Source organism: Babylonia areolata, chromosome 12 (assembly GCF_041734735.1).
Source record: "Babylonia areolata isolate BAREFJ2019XMU chromosome 12, ASM4173473v1, whole genome shotgun sequence".
Taxonomy (NCBI): Eukaryota; Metazoa; Mollusca; class Gastropoda; order Neogastropoda; family Buccinidae; genus Babylonia; species Babylonia areolata.
This window is the reverse complement of record NC_134887.1, coordinates 35,935,159-35,951,933: the sequence shown is the minus strand read 5'-3', so window position 1 is coordinate 35,951,933 and position 16,775 is coordinate 35,935,159. Positions and strand designations below refer to the sequence as shown.

Here is a 16,775-nt window from a genome sequence, read left to right as displayed (position 1 = left end):
TTTACTGGAACAAGAAAAGAGAAAAAAGAATATTAATTCCTTATCAGTTAAAACCATTAAAGTAAAAACATGACTTTTATCATGGGGTATTCATTTAAACCAGATTCCTTTTCATTAACAAATAAAACAATTAGCAAATAAAATGTACAGTTATACTAAACTGGTGCACAGACGAGGGAACAGCTCTGGTCACACACTCCTACAAACAAAATGACACTCAGAAAGGATCAAACTTGATCAATAACAAATCATGAAAAGCAAACAAGTTAAATTAATAATACGTGTGTAGAGATGCTATCATAATTACAAAGAGAAAATATTATAAAATCAGTATTGATAAAAAGAAACAGTGCATGCTCTCTCTCTCTCTCTTACTCTCTCCCCCCCCCCATCTCTCTCTCTCTCTCTCTCACACACACACAGACAGAAACACATGTATCAATATGCCAAAAAATTATCTTCACACAAATCACCAAAAAATGCAACAAAAAAGATGTTTGCAAAATTCAGGAACTGCACTGCAAAAGAACATATCTATACATATTCAAAGTATTTCTCAGGATAGTGATATCAAACAGTACTGTCAAAACTAAAAAACAATAACAAAAGTTCAGTACCCAAGGTTTTTTTTCGTAGTTTCACTCTAGTTATTTTTCCAAAGGCGTTCAAAATATAACCATCACTCCACATACAAAACACAAACCTAACTTGGTGCTTGTCAGTTATAAGCAAAAGACAGCAATAAAAACTAAAATAACAACAGAAAAAACAAACAAAAATGTATGTCAATAACATCAATGCTTTTGCAACTTGTCCCAAAAGATTTAAAAAGGACATTGTCATTATCTTCATCTGTCAAAGTTACACCAATGTAAGTGAGCATGGGAGTTCTTCAATTCTTGTGTGTCAGCTTTTTCATTCTCTTTGATTTACAGCAAATAACATATATAGTTCAATTCAAAGTACAAGCAAGTTTGCACATACATGGTAACACTGCAGTATATACCACATTAAAAGAAATGTTTTACTAGAAAAAAAAAGCAAGAGTTATAACATACAGACATGGAAACAATGCAGCATATGAATTACATTGCAAGAAACTCTTCACTCAATACAAGCATGAACAGACATATAGTAATGGTGCAATATGTGTTGCATCAAGAGAAAAGTTTCACCCAAAACAAGAGTGATAACATGCAGACATTGTAAAAGTGCAAAATGTAATGTATTAAAAGAAAAGTTTCATATTGGTATTTGTGTACAGAGACACACAGTCTTTTAATTATCATGATTCTACCTTACAGTCATTGATGCACCAGCTACATTCAATGGTGTGACATATCTCAGTCAGATTTACAACATGAACTGCTTCCTCAAATACAATCACAGTTTAATCATTCAGTGCACCGGTCTCTTCAAAGGTTTAAGCACATACATGGTAAAAGTGCAAAAGGTAATGTATTAAAAGAAAAGTTTCACCCAAACAAGCCTGCTCAGACATAGAAACAGTGGACTATGTTGGAACAAGCAAAGACAGACATAGTAACACTACAAAATGTATCATATCAAATTGAATGTCTTACCAGAAACAATTAAGAGGTATAGATACAGACGTGATCACGCCACAATTCCAAAATAACGTATTCAAAGAACATCCATTCATCAGTTCATATTTGTATATGCATTCATTTCATGGGTTGAAGAACAACAGCAACAGTACTGGAAAGTCAGAACGCCTCAAAGTTCACAGGCATTTTCTGACAAAACATAGTATCTCAGACTCTAGTGAGACAAAAAAAAAAAAAAAGGACCTGAAATTATTCTATTAGGGGAATCAATTATCATAATAGACATCTATGTATGTCTGCATCTATCTATATGCCAGTGAGAGGTGGGAGAGGATTATGTGGTATTGACCACAAATGAAAATATAGCTCTGTCAAAGCTCAAGGGGAACAAATTCAAAATACTCAGGAGCAAGGGGAACAAATCCAAATGCTCAGGAAATTGTACCTACACACACACTCTCCCATCAAATAAATAAACCAGTTTAATGGCAACTGCAAAACAGAATGGAAATAAAAATCGCAAATAAGCAACAACAACGACAACAAAAGTGCGTAACACATATTCTTGTCAAGGTTAAGATCTTGCTAGTGATAAACAATAAACTGAGTCAAAATAGTTTCCCAGCAAAATTTGACTGCAGGTAAGAAAATAAAAATCACAAGACACTGTCACTAATTATCAAATTTACAGCAATTAATACATTTTGAATTAGAAGACATACCTCAATCTGACCAGAAAAAAAAAACAATCAAAGAGAAAAATGTATTAGTCCAGACTAATTTCCAATAATTACAAGGAGTATTATATTACTCTGGACATATCAAACAGTTAGAGAAAACAATCTGTTACTATGGACTGATATTGAACCATCAAAGACAGTATACAATGTATAACTATGGATGAATATTAAACAATCAAAGAGAATATTCTCTGGCAGGCCAAAATATTCAAACAATCAAAGTGAATATTTGCTGTTACAGTTGATGTAATACCTTGGAATGATATTAAACAAAGGGAATGATGTACATATCACTGTGGACTTATATATAAAAAAAAATCCAAGGAAGTATACTCTGGACTGATACTGAACAACCAAATCATATATTGCTCTGGGCAAATATGAAACAATCAAAGAGAATATACTCTGGACTTATATCAAATAATCAATGAGACTAATGCAAGCACCATCAATGTATTAATCAATGTATTAATCTGGACTAATATTCAACAATCAAACAGAATAATGTATTACTCTGGACTAATGTTAAGCAATCAAAGTACAGTGAACTACTCTGGACAAATATCAAACAAAGAGAATAATGCAGGTGCCATCAGTGTATTGCTCAGGACTGATATTGAACAATTAAAGAGCACTACCGCAGCTCAAGAGAACACACCTAGCAAACAAATGTGTACAGCAAATCATATTTGATTAAAAACTAGCATGAAAATACAATTCAGTTAGTTTTCAAGCAATTCCAAAACAGGGTACAAATATGAATCAAAAACAGAACCAAAAAAAAAAAAAAAAAATAGTGCACAAAATATTACATATATTTGTGACGATTTCTGATGCTTGCCAGTCACACATTCAACGCAAGATGGAGGGCAAAAAAACAAAACAAACAACAACAACAAGGACAATGATTCCAGCAAAATTTGATCATGGGTCTTAAAACATTAACAAGACATTCACACCTATCACAGTTACAGAGCTACAAGGATGTAAATTATTCCTTGTGTACAGATTTACTAAATCATAGTTTATGTATTTCAAAACAAATGCACAAATATAAATCAAATATGAATTTACAATATACATACATTAATCTTTAAAAAAATTTTTTTTTTACAAACATTCTTGTATGAACAGTTCTTCAGTTTACTTGAGTCTGGGCTTTATGCTGCAGATGAGGGAACAATAAAATGTATGCAGAATGTTTGAATTTCAGAAAGTTTTAAGTTTGAAAATAAGAAAAAAACATTGTTAAAAATAAAACCTGTCCCCTCTAAATGATGGCAATAAATGTTACTTTTTCCAACACTTTGTGTGAAGAAAAAATGACCAAGCATGCATCATGATGCAACAGATAATAAGCAGGTAATAAGCAGGTAAAACACACAAAAGATTATTATATCAGGTTGCACATGTATGCTGACAAATTGTAAGTCATGCATGGAAACAGCAAATAAAAAAAATTGCACAAAACTTGATCAACTTGATATTCACAATGCAGAAAATACAAGGAAAAATGTGTTTGATATTTATGACAAAGAGACCCAAACCACCTCCACACCCACATCCCCCCTCTACACACACACACACACACACTATCAAAGCGTTATACATGAAGAAAACTTGATCTTTATATTGCTGCAGCACTGCATATATATCAATACAAAATAATATGTTAACTGGAATAAAAAACTGCAGGAATGAATGAAAGATACCACATTCAATTTCATAAACTGTTTCAACAACAACTGAAAACTTGACGATGGGTTGAAAAATATTCAGAACAAACAACTATGATCATCAGTCATTTCTTGTGTGTCAACTTTTCTGCAGTCATCAACATACATTGTAAGGCATAAGAGATTGAAGTTTAAATTCACAGCACACGTTTTTCTCCAAAAGCAATGTATGAAAAAAAGTGCAATCCCTGTAACCAATAATCACCACTTCCATTTCTTATATTTGTCTGTGTTATTCATTTCAAAGGGGTTAGTAACAAAACAACAACAACAACAACACAAGAAAATCAGCAATCCAGAAGTGAAAATCTCTAAATTCAAATAAAAATAAAACTGACACAACAACAATCTTATCAAAGTAATAGAACTCACCAGAAGAAAAGAAAAAAAGGAAAGAATGTTTTTTAACGATGAAATCAAATGGTAAAGAAAATCAAGAATAAGTTAGCAACAGTTCTGTCAATAAATTGACAAGCAGATTAAGATGGAAACATGATCTATCAGCAGTCTTCTCTCAGTCATTTAACAAGTGAATTAATTCAGGAAACATGTTTTGTTAACAGTTTCCTTTCAGTCATTTTTCAAGTGAATCAAGGCAGGGAACATAATTCATCAAGTTTTCTTTCAGTCATGTAAGAAGCCAATGTAGACAGGGGACATAATTCATCAAGTCTTCTTTCAGTCATGTAAGAAGCGATTAAGACAGGGGACATAATTCATCATGTCTTCTTTCAGTCATGTAAGAAGCGAATGTAGACAGGGGACATAATTCATCAAGTCTTCTTTTTGTCATGTAAGAAGCAAATGTAGACAGGGGACATAATTCATCAAGTCTTCTTTCAGTCATGTAAGAAGCGAATGAAGACAGGGGACATAATTCATCAAGTCTTCTTTTAGTCATGTAAGAAGCGAATGATGACAGGGGACATAATTCATCAAGTCTTCTTTTAGTCATGTAAGAAGCGAATGATGACAGGGGACATAATTCATCTTCTTTCAGTCGTGTCCGAAGTGAATGAAGACAGGGGACATAATTCATCAAGTCTTCTTTCAGTCATATACAAAGTGAATGAAGACAGGGGACATAATTCATCAAGTCTTCTTTCAGTCATATACAAAGTGAATGAAGACAGGGGACATAATTCATCAAGTCTTCTTTCAGTCATGTACAAAGGGAATGAAGACATGGGACATAACTTATCACCAGCAAACCACCAACACGAAGAAAAGTAAGAAACCATCACCATCATTACAGCAGACACAGATATATGAAAGAACATTTTGATGATCCAAAAAGTAATTTACTCTCTTTCTGTCTGTCTGTCTGTCTCTCAAATACAATCAAGAACAATCTATCTGCAATTGTTCAAATAGCCCTGTCAAATGGCACATAAAATGTTGTTTTTTTTCTGTTTTAATTTGCTTGGCAAGAAGTCTAGAAAATAACAAGTACTGCCAATTGGTCTGTGGGTTATCTCCCTCTCTCCACCCCCCACAACCCCTGAAAACATTTGAAAGTGCTGGAAAATAAATGTAATGACTCCCTACCATGGTAATAAAATGAAGTCAACATACAGTATAGATAAAACATTAATTTTTTTTTTTTTAATTAAAAAGGAAGAAGATTAAACTCAAACAAACAGAATGTTATGTGACATTAATTTCACAATCAATCTAACTGTTCAATCAAAAATAGAAATCTATCACTTTAGTGTGATGCCAAACACAGTAATAAAATTACTCACAACTCCAAACATGATCAAGTTAAAAGCAAACATGATGTTTTCAGACGAGCATCGCAAGCTGCATGTTGATCCAGTTAAAAGCAAACATGACCATAAACATCAAACAAGCATCACAAGTTGCATGTTGATCCAGTTAAAAGCAAACATGACCATAAACATCAAACAAGCATCACAAGTTCCGCGTTGATCCAGTTAAAAGCAAACATGACCATAAACATCAAACAAGTATCGCAAGCTGCATGTTGATCCAGTTAAAAGCAAACATGACCATAAACATCAAACAAGCATCACAAGTTCCGTGTTGATCCAGTTAAAAGCAAACATGACCATAAACATCAAACAAGCATCACAAGTTCCGTGTTGATCCAGTTAAAAGCAAACATGACCATAAACATCAAACAAGCATCACAAGTTGCATGTTGATCCAGTTAAAAGCAAACATGACCATAAACATCAAACAAGCATCACAAGTTCCGCGTTGATCCACTTAAAAGCAAACATGACCATAAACATCAAACAACCATCACAAGTTGGAACATTGATCTAGTTTAAAGCAAACATGACAAGAAACATATTAATTAAACAAGCGTCACAAGTTGCATATACTGTGTCACTGTCTATGAAATTACACTTTCAATCATTATATCCGCATGTCCAGATTTTCCACAGTTTCGAACTGTGAATGGTGAGAGGGAAGCCGACTCCAGTCTGCAACCTCTCCGTGTCACTTGAGCGATGCAAGGACTAGCTGCTGGAGCAATCCTGTTCCCAGTGATGCCCGTTTCAGTCAGCCAATCACAGCATTTCCTGTCTCCTCACACCTGAAGCGTAACAGAGTGAATAATATCAATAAATGTTCCTGCCCTTTATAACAATGAAACATCACACAGTAAATAATATCAATAAATGTTCCTGCCCTTTATACTAATGAAACATCACACAGTAAATAATATCAATAAATGTTCCTGCCCTTTATAACAATAAAACATAGCACAGTAAATAATATCAATAAATGTTCCTGCCCTTTATAACAATGAAATATAACACAGTAAATAATATCAATAAATGTTCCTGCCCTTTATAACAATGAAACATCACACAGTAAATAATATCAATAAATGTTCCTGCCCTTTATAACAATGAAACATCACAGAGTGAATAATATCAATAAATGTTCCTGCCCTTTATAACAATGAAACATCACACAGTAAATAATATCAATAAATGTTCCTGCCCTTTATAACAATGAAATATAACACAGTAAATAATACCAATAAATGTTCCTGCCCTTTATAACAATGAAACATAACACAGTAAATAATATCAATAAATGTTCCTGCCCTTTATAACAATGAAACATCACAGAGTGAATAATACCAATAAATGTTCCTGCCCTTTATAACAATGAAACATCACAGAGTGAATAATATCAATAAATGTTCCTGCCCTTTATAACAATGAAATATAACACAGTAAATAATATCAATAAATGTTCCTGCCCTTTATAACAATGAAACATAACACAGTAAATAATATCAATAAATGTTCCTGCCCTTTATAACAATGAAGGATCACACAGTAAATAATACCAATAAATGTTCCTGCCCTTTATAACAATGAAACATAACACAGTAAATAATATCAATAAATGTTCCTGCCCTTTATAACAATGAAATATAACACAGTAAATAATATCAATAAATGTTCCTGCCCTTTATAACAATGAAATATAACACAGTAAATAATATCAATAAATGTTCCTGCCCTTTATAACAATGAAACATATTTCATAGCACAGTAAATAATATCAATAAATGTTCCTGCCCTTTATAACAATGAAATATAACACAGTAAATAATATCAATAAATGTTCCTGCCCTTTATAACAATGAAACATCACACAGTAAATAATATCAATAAATGTTCCTGCCCTTTATAACAATGAAATATAACACAGTAAATAATATCAATAAATGTTCCTGCCCTTTATAACAATAAAACATAGCACAGTAAATAATATCAATAAATGTTCCTGCCCTTTATAACAATGAAACATCACAGAGTGAATAATATCAATAAATGTTCCTGCCCTTTATAATAATGAAACATAACACAGTAAATAATATCAATAAATGTTCCTGCCCTTTATAACAATGAAACATAACACAGTAAATAATACCAATAAATGTTCCTGCCCTTTATAACAATGAAACATAGCACAGTAAATAATATCAATAAATGTTCCTGCCCTTTATAACAATGAAACATCACAGAGTGAATAATATCAATAAATGTTCCTGCCCTTTATAACAATGAAACATAATACAGTAAATAATATCAATAAATGTTCCTGCCCTTTATAACAATGAAGGATCACACAGTAAATAATACCAATAAATGTTCCTGCCCTTTACAACAATGAAATATAACAGAGTAAATATTATCAATAAATGTTTCTGCCCTTTATAACAATGAAACATCACAGAGTGAATAATATCAATAAATGTTCCTGCCCTTTATAACAATGAAACATAACACAGTAAATAATATAAATAAATGTTCCTGCCCTTTATAGCAACTAAGTAAACATGTTTGTAAATGTTCTCTCTTTTCATAACAACAGAGTGCTGCGCATATTAAAAAGGGAGGACAGTGGCAGAATGGTTAAGATGTTCAACTGCCAAAAGAGTGTCCTTGAGGGTCTAGGTCTGATTCCTTCCACTTGTCCTTTTTGCCAAGTTTGAGTGGAAAATCAAACTAAGCATCCAGTCATTCCGGAGGAGACGATAAACCAAGGTCCTGTGTGCAGCACGCATGGTGGCAGAATGGTTAAGATGTTCAATTGCCAATAGAGTGTCCTTGAGGGTCTAGGTTTGATTCCTTCCACTTGTCCTTTTTGCCAAGTTTGAGTGGAAAATCAAACTAAGCATCCAGTCATTCTGGATGAGACGATAAACCAAGGTCCTGTGTGCAGCACGCATGGTGGCAGAATGGTTAAGATGTTCAACTGCCAATAGAGTGTCCTTGAGGGTCTAGGTTTGATTCCTTCCACTTGCCCTTTTTGCCAAGTTTGAGTGGAAAATCAAACTAAGCATCCAGTCATTCCGGAGGAGACAATAAACCAGTGGTCATGTGTGCAGCACGCACTTGAACCAATGTAAAAAGTTTGCCCTGTGGCAAAACTCTGCAGAAAAAAATGCCCCCTCTGATAAGGCACACAAATATATATATATATATATATATATATATATATATATATATATATATATATATACACATACAGGCACCCAAGACAAGCAGTTATGCTGCTGTCAGGCATCTGTCTGGCAGATGTGGTGCAGCATATAAGTATTCGTCTAAGAGAAACTGAAACTGAAGCTGAAAACAATTATTTATAAACCCTTGTCTTTCATGACAACAAAGTGAACATATTTCTAAATGTCCTCCCTTCTCAAAACCTTCACAAACTTTTGTTTCACTATCACTGGCAAACCAAACATATATGTGCTTCATATGCATATCACAATGATACACCAGTGTACGAGCCACTGTGATGAAGTGGTTAGCGTAACAGCCTGACAGCTGGGAAAACTTAATTGGGATCCCATCAGGAGTGGAGATGGAACAAAAAAAAAAGAAGAAAAAAAGCAAAAAAAAAAAAAAAAGAAAAAAAAAAAAAAAAAAAAAAAAAAAAGCAAAGCATCAATATACGTAGCATGCCATGTACTTTAAATATGCATACTGAGAGATGATAAAAAAAAAGAAAAGAAAAAAAAAGATCCTGCATCATTAACTCTCTCCATACGAACGGCAAAAGAGACGACGTTAACAGCGTTTCACCCCAATTACCATCATCAAAATATTGCAAACGGAAGGCTCTTATACTGAAGACGTGAATGTTGACAAAGAATACCACAATTCTGACGACGGAAGCTAAAGGTTGGGTCATTCAGACACCCACTGGACATCCGAGGGGTCTGTGTAGAGGAGAAGAGAGGACTGGCCGTACTGAGTGAGTTAATGTTTAGAACACAAGGTGCCGAAGGAGATAAAACAAGTGGGCAAGTGGGGAGTGGCGGAAGGCAGGGATAAAAGTGACATGTCAATAAACACAACCATTAAACACTGTTAGAAACAAATGTAAAGTGAAGTTTTATTGATCTATTTATCTAACTGACATGTCAATAAACACAACCATTAAACACTGTTAGGAACAACTGTAAAGTGAAGTTTTATTGATCTATTTATCTAACTGACATGTCAATAAACACAACCATTAAACACTGTTAGGAACAACTGCAAAGTGAAGTTTTATTGATCTATTTATCTAACTGACATGTCAATAAACACAACCATTAAACACTGTTAGGAACAACTGTAAAGTGAAGTTTTATTGATCTATTTATCTAACTGACATGTCAATAAACACAACCATTAAACACTGTTAGGAACAACTGCAAAGTGAAGTTTTATTGATCTATTTATCTAACTGACATGTCAATAAACACAACCATTAAACACTGTTAGGAACAACTGTAAAGTGAAGTTTTATTGATCTATTTATCTAACTGACATGTCAATAAACACAACCATTAAACACTGTTAGGAACAACTGTAAAGTGAAGTTTTATTGATCTATTTATCTAACTGACATGTCAATAAACACAACCATTAAACACTGTTAGGAACAACTGTAAAGTGAAGTTTTACTGATCTATTTATCTATTTTATATACATATACTTTTTGCATTCTAATTTTATTATCATTTTTGAAATATCACCATCATAACTGAGATGTAAGGAGAGTATGTGACAAGGTGAGGGTATTTGATCTGATCTATGGAACTGCTTTACACACACACAAAAAAAGCCTGACCATAAAAGAGAGGCAGAGCTAGGTACATGCTACACATGGCTGGGGCCTCGGTTTATAATCTGATCCGAATGACTAGCATCTAGACCACATGGAGGAGGAGAAAATCCTGACGAAAGTGGGATATGATCCCACACACTCAGATTCTGATACTTTCTAGGCAGACACATCACCACATGGCCACACACTCAGATTCTGATACTTTCTAGGCAGACACATCACCACATGGCCAAACACTCAGATTCTGATACTTTCTAGGCAGACACATCACCACATGGCCACACACTCTATAGCGGTGTCAGACTCACATTCTGTCACTTTCTAGGCAGACACATCACCACATGGCCACACACTCACATTCCATGACTTTCTAGGCAGACACATCACCACATGGCCACACACTCACATTCTGACACTTTCTAGGCAGACACATCACCACATGGCCACACACTCAGACTGTCACTTTCTAGGCAGACACATCACCACATGGCCACACACTCACATTCTGACACTTTCTAGGCAGACACATCACCACATGGCCACATACTCACATTCTGACACTTTCTAGGCAGACACATCACCACATGGCCACACACTCACATTCTGACACTTTCTAGGCAGACACATCACCACATGGCCACACACTCACATTCCGTCACTTTCTAGGGCAGACACATCACCACATGGCCACACACTCTCACATTCTGACACTTTCTAGGCAGACACATCACCACATGGCCACACACTCACATTCCGTCACTTTCTAAGCAGACACATCACCACATGGCCACACACTCACATTCTGACACTTTCTAGGCAGACACATCACCACATGGCCACACACTCACATTCCGTCACTTTCTAAGCAGACACATCACCACATGGCCACACACTCACATTCTGACACTTTCTAGGCAGACACATCACCACATGGCCACACACTCGCATTCCGTCACTTTCTAGGGCAGACACATCACCCCATGGTCACACACTCACATTCTGACACTTTCTAGGCAGACACATCACCACATGGCCACACACTCACATTCTGACACCTTCTAGGCAGACACATCACCACATGGCCACACACTCACATTCTGACACTTTCTAGACAGACACATCACCACATGGCCACACACTCACATTCCGTCACTTTCTAGACAGACACATCACCACATGGCCACACACTCTACAGCGGTGTCACACTCACATTCTGACACTTTCTAGGCAGACACATCACGACACCGCCACTCTATAGCGGTGTCAGACTCACATTCTGACACTTTCTAGGCAGACACATCACCACATGGCCACACACTCACATTCTGACACTTTCTAGGCAGACACATCACCACATGGCCACATACTCACATTCTGACACTTTCTAGGCAGACACATCACCACATGGCCACACACTCACATTCCGTCACTTTCTAGGCAGACACATCACCACATGGCCACACACTCACATTCCATGACTTTCTAGGCAGACACATCACCACATGGCCACACACTCACATTCCATGACTTTCTAGGCAGACACATCACCACATGGCCACACACTCACATTCTGACACTTTCTAGGCAGACACATCACCACATGGCCACACACTCACATTCCGTCACTTTCTAGGCAGACACATCACCACATGGCCACACACTCTCACATTCTGACACTTTCTAGGCAGACACATCACCACATGGCCACACACTCACATTCCGTCACTTTCTAGGGCAGACACATCACCACATGGCCACACACTCACATTCTGACACTTTCTAGGGCAGACACATCACCACATGGCCACACACTCACATTCTGTCACTTTCTAGGCAGACACATCATCACAAGGCCACCACTGTACAGCAGTGTCAGACTTGATCACATGTGTGACTGCAGCTGCTGAAGTTTCGCTTATGATGAGTCTGGTTTCTGCATTGTTGTGGCAAAAGAAAAAAAAAAAAAAGAAAAAAGAAAAAAAAAAGGTACATCCTGCCTCCCTGGATTATAGAGTGGACTTTCTGCTTTGTTTGTTTATTTGTTTGTGGTTTTTTAACTGAGGACTTTTTTTTTTTTTTTTTTTTTTTTTTTTTTTTTGCATGCTGCTCTCAGTACAAGAACCTTTGACTGAGCGTCTCCTTAAGACTTGCATGCGCACATCCACTGAAGATCTGTAACTGAATGAGGCACAGAAAAAGAAATCCCAGTTCTTTTGTGAATCAAACAATTAAACCTGGGATATCTCACTTTGCAGATGGCCATTTCCTTTGTTGGGGGGGCCCCTTTGTAGATTAATGGCCACTTTGTGATCCTTGTGCACATGGGTACTGAAATCCACTGCACCCCCACTCTATTCACAATACAATACTACTACAGCTACAACAACAACTAATGATAATAATAAAAACATATGTTTATACAGCACCTTTTCACTGTAAGAGCTCGGGGCGCTTTACATGAAAGAAAAGGAAAGTTAAAAACGACACGAACCACTCATGAACAGTAACTCTATTTTAAAGTAAAATTCCTTAACTAGGACTGCTCACATTTATCAAGCTCTGCACACGCTCCAGCACTCTTGCAGCAACGTCACACGCCCAGCTGGCGTCATCCTCTGTGTATTCATCAGCAGGCACACGAGGGTACCCAAGTACATCTGGGTAGCGCATACGTGTGTGTTGGCCCAGGCGTCTCTCAATGTCTCGGACCATGGTGATAATGTCGCTGTCGCCCACAATCACTGCCAGCTGTGACAATGCGTGGGACTGCATGAACATCTTTTCCGCGTCTCTGAAGTAGATGACTGCCTTCATTGCCTTTTCCACTGCCTGTCAACACACACACACACACACACACACACACACACACACACACGCACGCACGCACACACACACACGCACACACACACACGCACGCGCACACACACACACATAGACACACACACACACACACACACAGAAATACGTATTTATAAGCTTGTTCATCACTTCATTTCTGGACAACTCCCCGTGTAATGGTTTGAGTGTTTTTTGGCACGTGCATTTGCACACAGTATATCAGTTTATGTAACTACACCCGTGTGTTGCAGTTGTCCATGTGTCTGTATAAATGTATGCACATGTTAAACTTCAACAAATTCATTTTCTGTGGAAAGACTTTGTCAACACCAAATCTGGCTAAAGAATAGAAAAGACAAGTTCTTAAAAGTCCTTTCCAAACATTCTCATTTCTGAATAATGACAACCCCCCAACTGGGAAGGGGGCAAAAAAAAAAAAAAAAAAAAAAAAAAAAAAAAAAAAAAAGTATGGAATTTTAACTCACTTGTGTAGACAAAGTGAGTCTGTGTTATAACCTGGTGTTCGGTTGTGTGTGTGTGTGTGTGTGTGAGTGTGAGTGTGTGGTAAACTTTATTATTGCCATTTTCTCTGGAAATACTTTGTCAATACCAAATCTGGCTTAAAAATAGTGGGAAAAAAATCTTCACAGTCATACCAATAATAGGTTGTAAGTCTCTCGAATTAATCCATGTTTCCAGATCATTAACGATTTATTTCGTTAAGGGTATTTCCGAATTCTGAAAAACAACATTTTACCGCTCCCTAGTTGCCGGGACATATGCTATGCTTTGTACGAAGACGGTATGACCTCATTTTTCTTGTTCGCAATTAAAAGGAAAGAACTACAAATTCTGGACAAAACACATACAGTGACACTAAAAACACCACTGACATGTTTACGGCATATGAATATTCTAATGTGGACATTGAATTAGCTAGAATGAACATGAAAGAAAAAACTGAATCCACCGTTTCACTGCGTTTCGGTCAGCCTTGTCTAGACTGGTCTGTGCAGATCTTTTTTTTATCTTGTTCGCAATGAAAAGAACATAAATACAAAGTCTGTACAGAATACATACAGTGACACAAACCACACTGCATATGAATATTTTTTTTAAAGTGGATACTGAATTAACAAGAATGAACATAAAAGAGACAAGAGAGGCAAGGCCTTCAAGACTCACTTGTGTGATACACTTAAAAAAAATCTAATCGTTAAAATGTGTTCTGTATTTGTTATTATAAAGGTTCAGGTTATAAAAAAAAAGAAGAAAAATCCTTACCAGATTCGAACCCCGCGTGTTGGGGTGAGAAGAAACTGTCTTACCTATTACACTATCGTGGCTTCTTAAATGACGTTCTAAAATTTTATATTTAAACATACTTTTTTTAAAGGGCGATAAATCAATTGCGGTATTCGCAGTGAAAACGCTGTTTAAATCATATTATTCTGGTGTATCTTGGGCATTCAAAAAATCTTTAAGGGCAGTCAAAAAATTCTTTTTAAGTCCGCGGTAAAGGAGACGTGGCAATCGCCGCAATCACACTGCAACATTTAGCCGTTTTCTCTAGATCTAGATAGATGTACAAGTTTAGTTACCTTCCGCCGGGAAATGAGTACGACACGGTCGATCGATTCAATTTCTATTTATGTTCATTCTAGTTTTATAGTTTTAAAGTTGATATGAAAATTTAGTATTCTGTTAAACTAATAACATGTAGAGCCAAGTACAAGTACTTCTAAACGTCGTAAGAAGTGAAAAGGACTTCATTTTGAGAAAAGTCAAGACCAGAAATTTTTTCCTTTCATCAATTCAAGGGTATTAACTCTCATGGTTTACAATTTCTAACTGTGAATTCCCACTGATTCTGTGGATATTTCTATGGCAGTTTGGGGCATAATCCAGTAAGTGATGAGGCGTTCACAAATCTTTCTCCGAATAAATATTTAACGGTCTCCTTCTCCAACTTTCCATCACATGTTATCGTGTATTGTCGATTGGATATAGGATTGAACGGGCAGGTCAACAACTTGAAACAAAATGGCGTCGTTCGCGTTCGCGAAGAATATGAGCACGTGCTTTGAATGTGTATAAATATGTGTATGCAATAGATTTTTGCCCATGACCTTCAGGGCTTAGCCAATAGATCTATAAAGTCCACTGTGACGTCGTTAAGAGCAGACCAGCACAAACGGCAGAAAATTCTACGCGCATCTGTGCATTAAGAAGCACTCCCTGACTCATCTCGTTATACACATTCCGGCGGTACCGCAAGGCCCCGCCCCCTATCGCCTGGCCCGGTTGAGCATCATGATGCGGAGATGCGCCGTACCGTAGTTACTAAAAAAAAAAAAAAAAGCATAATGGTGCATAAGAATAATAATAATAATAAAACATTTAGATTTTAACTTGTTTCTTTTAAATTGTTATTCATTGCGCTAGTTAGGTAAACTTCACACTGAATGACGGTCAAACATTTAAAATCTGCTTTTTAGTACCTGCCTTTATAAAAAGGAGAGTACTATTACGATGGAAGCCATGTCGCAAAATTTATGTCTGTGTGTGTGTGTGTGTGTGTGTGTGTGTAAACACAAATGTGTGGCAAGGGCTACATCAAGATCTACTGGATGTGTGTGTGTGTGTGTGTGTGTGTGTGTGTGTGTGCGTGCGTGCGTGCGTGTGTGTGCATGCGTGCGTTTGTGTGTGTGTGTCTGTGTGTGTGTGTGTGTGTGTGTGTTTATTATGTGTGTTTCACAGTTTGTTTTGTCTACTTCATCGACGGTGAACTGGACTATGAATAGTCCAACAAGTATTTCTGTTGTGTAATTTTGATATTTGTTGTTGTTGCTTCTTCTTATTTCTTTTTTGTTGGGTTTTGTTTGTTAGTTTGTTTGTTTGTTTGTTTGTGTGTGTGTGTGTGTGTGTGTGTGTGTGTGATATAATATTTCTGGGTTTTCTTACGTGGTTTCTTAAGTAGTTGATGTGTCGCTAGTATGTGGTTTGTATTTATATTTTGTTGTTGTTGTTTTGTTTTTAGTACTCTCCTTTTATAAAAAGGAGAGTACTGTTATGATGGACCAGTGCGAGAAATTTCCGTCTGAGTGTCTCTGTGTGTGTGTGTGTGTGTGTGTGTGTGTGTGTGTGTGTGTGTGTGTGTGTGTAAACACAAATGTGTGGCAAAGGCTACCACAAAATCTACTGGACCAATTGATCTAAAATTTGACACACAGTTCGGCATAATTCTAGTGATGATGCCCGGCCATTTAGATTGT

At 36.4% G+C, this 16,775-nt stretch overlaps 1 protein-coding gene across 1 annotated transcript in view; it reads right to left on the bottom strand.

Moving 5' to 3' along the window:
- Nucleotides 1-384: 384 nt before the first annotated feature.
- The window catches only part of LOC143288579 (sacsin-like), a 59,896-nt gene continuing 43,505 nt past the window's right edge, over nt 385-16,775 (bottom strand). Inside the window, exons 9-10 of the mRNA XM_076597199.1 lie at nt 13,210-13,491; nt 385-6,610 (exon numbers count right to left, since the gene is read on the bottom strand). Of these exons, the coding sequence (XP_076453314.1) occupies nt 6,605-6,610; nt 13,210-13,491 (288 nt within the window). The 3' untranslated portion in view covers nt 385-6,604. The remainder of the gene's footprint in view (nt 6,611-13,209; nt 13,492-16,775) is intronic.